This window comes from Sinocyclocheilus rhinocerous, unplaced genomic scaffold, assembly GCF_001515625.1.
Source record: "Sinocyclocheilus rhinocerous isolate Xijiao unplaced genomic scaffold, SAMN03320098_v1.1 scaffold864, whole genome shotgun sequence".
Taxonomy (NCBI): Eukaryota; Metazoa; Chordata; class Actinopteri; order Cypriniformes; family Cyprinidae; genus Sinocyclocheilus; species Sinocyclocheilus rhinocerous.
This window is the reverse complement of record NW_015645567.1, coordinates 505,128-507,922: the sequence shown is the minus strand read 5'-3', so window position 1 is coordinate 507,922 and position 2,795 is coordinate 505,128. Positions and strand designations below refer to the sequence as shown.

At 35.1% G+C, this 2,795-nt stretch overlaps 1 protein-coding gene across 3 annotated transcripts in view; it reads right to left on the bottom strand.

Annotated features, from left to right (window-relative positions):
• LOC107706770 (phosphatidylinositol transfer protein beta isoform) overlaps positions 1–2,795 on the bottom strand; it is a 43,970-nt gene that overhangs the window by 21,516 nt on the left and 19,659 nt on the right. For all 3 annotated transcript variants that reach the window (XR_001636181.1, XM_016510583.1, XM_016510582.1), the window contains exon 10: positions 902–1,024. Coding sequence is in view for 2 of the 3 variants with exons in the window: in XM_016510583.1 (XP_016366069.1) it covers positions 902–1,024 (123 nt within the window). In the remaining variant the exon portion in view is untranslated. The remainder of the gene's footprint in view (positions 1–901; positions 1,025–2,795) is intronic.

Sequence of the window (2,795 nt, the reverse complement as noted above, 5' to 3'; positions counted from 1 at the left end):
ACCAGGTACGTTACCCAGGGGAAACCCCCCAAAAAGTGACCCGTACCGAGCCGTACCGTGCCGTACCATGCAGTGGAAAAGCGCCATTAGCTATCTTTATATAGAATAGACTTAATCCAGGGTTATTACCATTATCTAAACTATATATACATATATTATTTCAGCTAGTTGCCAAAGCAACATTTCTCATTTTCTTTTAGTTTATCTTGAAGTACTAAAATACCTAAACATTAAATCATTTAAAAAATAATTAAAATTAATTTATAAAATTAAATAATAAAAAAATAAAAAAAACTATATAGACATATTAAAAAAATAAAAATGAGTAACACAAAATTACTAAAATCTTAACAAAAATGAAAGTTAAAACAGAAATTATAAAAATAAAATTGAATTCAAAATATTATAAAAAACTATAATAGTATATCATTGATACTAAAACAACACTGCCAGGAACTAAAATCGAATCCATAATTGAATTAAAATGAGTCCGAATCATTTAGGCAACTCACTTGCTGAATCAGTTGGAATGACAATGACAAATAACATTCGCTCACTGAACCTAATGCAATTATTTATAGTAAGTCATTATTTTCAAAATGAGTTGTCATTTTATTTAATTGCAATTTTAAACCAGTTTGAGCAGTTTTTGACACTTAATTCAGCCTAATTATTTTAAAAAATGATAGCAATTCTACTAAAGGCGCAGAAATTACACCTTTGACCTTTAAAAACCATACATGAATGGACCAAAAAAAAAAAAGAAAACAGTGGAAAGAACAGCGTTTCATGATCTGTACTGCTGGGAATAAGGAGGTCTGCCAAGGATGTGTGGGAACAAATGCAATTGAGGAAAATATACATGCTTCAGACCATAATTCTGTGCAAATGTCATTCTCACCTCCTCCAGCTCTCGCTGCGTCTCCTCCTCCATCCTGCGGATGTCCTCCATGGTGAGCTCCACCCAGCTGTCAATCCAACAGAAGAGCTGACGGTGGAAGTTGGTGAAGATTCTCTTCTCTTGCTGCAAACGCAGATGAAAAACAGTCTGTTACTGTAAAATAAATATCTCAAAACTCATTCAAATTTGAGAGGCATCACTTGAGCTTTGATGTCAAGGAAAAGACATAAGAAATGTTTTATATCACTAATATCACAACCGGCACAACACACCTTGAGATTGTAAATATAATATGATATAATATGCACAAGTTGTTTGGACCACTTTATGGAACTTTTTTTTATTGTTGTAATTTTTGGAGTATGACAGCATCACATGGGTGTGAAAAAGAGCACTTTGGACTACAGATGCGCCAATTGACTGGCCAGCTGATTTTCCGCATGATCGGCCCGGACCGGTGACAGGTCAGTCTCACATCTTTCCGATTCCAAGCCGGTGCATTTTGACGTCACAGCCACGTTCACATCCGCATGTAAACAAACATGTCGTCTGCGTGCAATTTCTTCACTGTGAGTGAAGACGACACAAAATTCGCAATTTGTAATATGTGTGGGGCCAAAGTAAACCACAGGGAAACCACCACAGGGCTCGGTTTATGCTTGTACGGGACAAGCAGATTTTTTAAAGGGGCAAGTGAGAGAGAATTTTACTTGACCCACTAGACCAGTGTTTCCCAACCTTTTGTCACCCTACAAAATTAATTTTGTCACAATATTTGAATTTCTAACTTCGATATGATAATTTGAAAAGTATAGATATTCGGTACAGGGAAGAACTGCAGAATATAATGTCATACAGATATTTTTAATATTATTTAAAACATTTTGTCCATCAATGGTGGCTAATTTTCGGCAGCCGAAATTTCGGTGCATCTCTAATTACTGGCGACATCAGAAATGGATATTATATAATAGATGCTTTTTTTGAACATTTTAGCAATTTAAAAATATTTAAAAATTATTTTTTACACGGCACCCCTGCTCTCGACAGACGGCACCCCAGGTTGCCGCAGCACCCCGGTTGGGAAACACTGCACTAGACAACTAAACATCAATAACAAAAATAACCGGGGAAGCACTGAAAGTTGGCCACCAAAAACTGATTCTGAATTTACACAAAGCACACACAAAGTAACTCATAGAAAATTATAGATGCAAACTGCGGTAGAAAAACAATGATATTTATTAGGGGTGCTCCGATCAGGATTTTTGAGGCCGATCACCGATCACAGAAAGCAGTATCTGCCGATACGATCACCGATACTGATCTTTTTAAAGCCTTATTTTTATCATGTAGAATTATTTTAAATGATTATTTTTATTATTGTTTTGCAGACATGAATTAGAATTATTTTATTCTCCAATCAGGAATTTAAGACATTTATTCAGGGCCTGAATTTCATTTTTGAAAATGGGGGGAATTTCCCTCTTATAGGTGACTCTTGTGAGAGGGGATTTTTTTTTTTACTTTAAAGGGTGGAGGGGAGCATTCTTTAGACATTTTTCAAAAATATATATTTATCTCACCTAAACGTTCGATCATGAAGTGCATTTTTGTTTTTACACTCGTTCAATTGTTGCAGAATAGCTTACACACAGCACAAAAAAGTTGCTCAAGCAAGTGGCAAAACATTTCAAATACTTTTCTTACGTTATCACAAACATTCTAAATTAAAACTTGCCACTGACAGAAATAGTCAGCTCTACTGCTTTTCCTTTTGCTTTTAAATCTTTATTACAAGCAATCCTGCGGTTCATAAAGAACTTTGTTTGCCTACCTCCACGAGTGCCATATATTATTGCCTTGTTTATCTAAAAGTGCTCTTTTCCTTTAA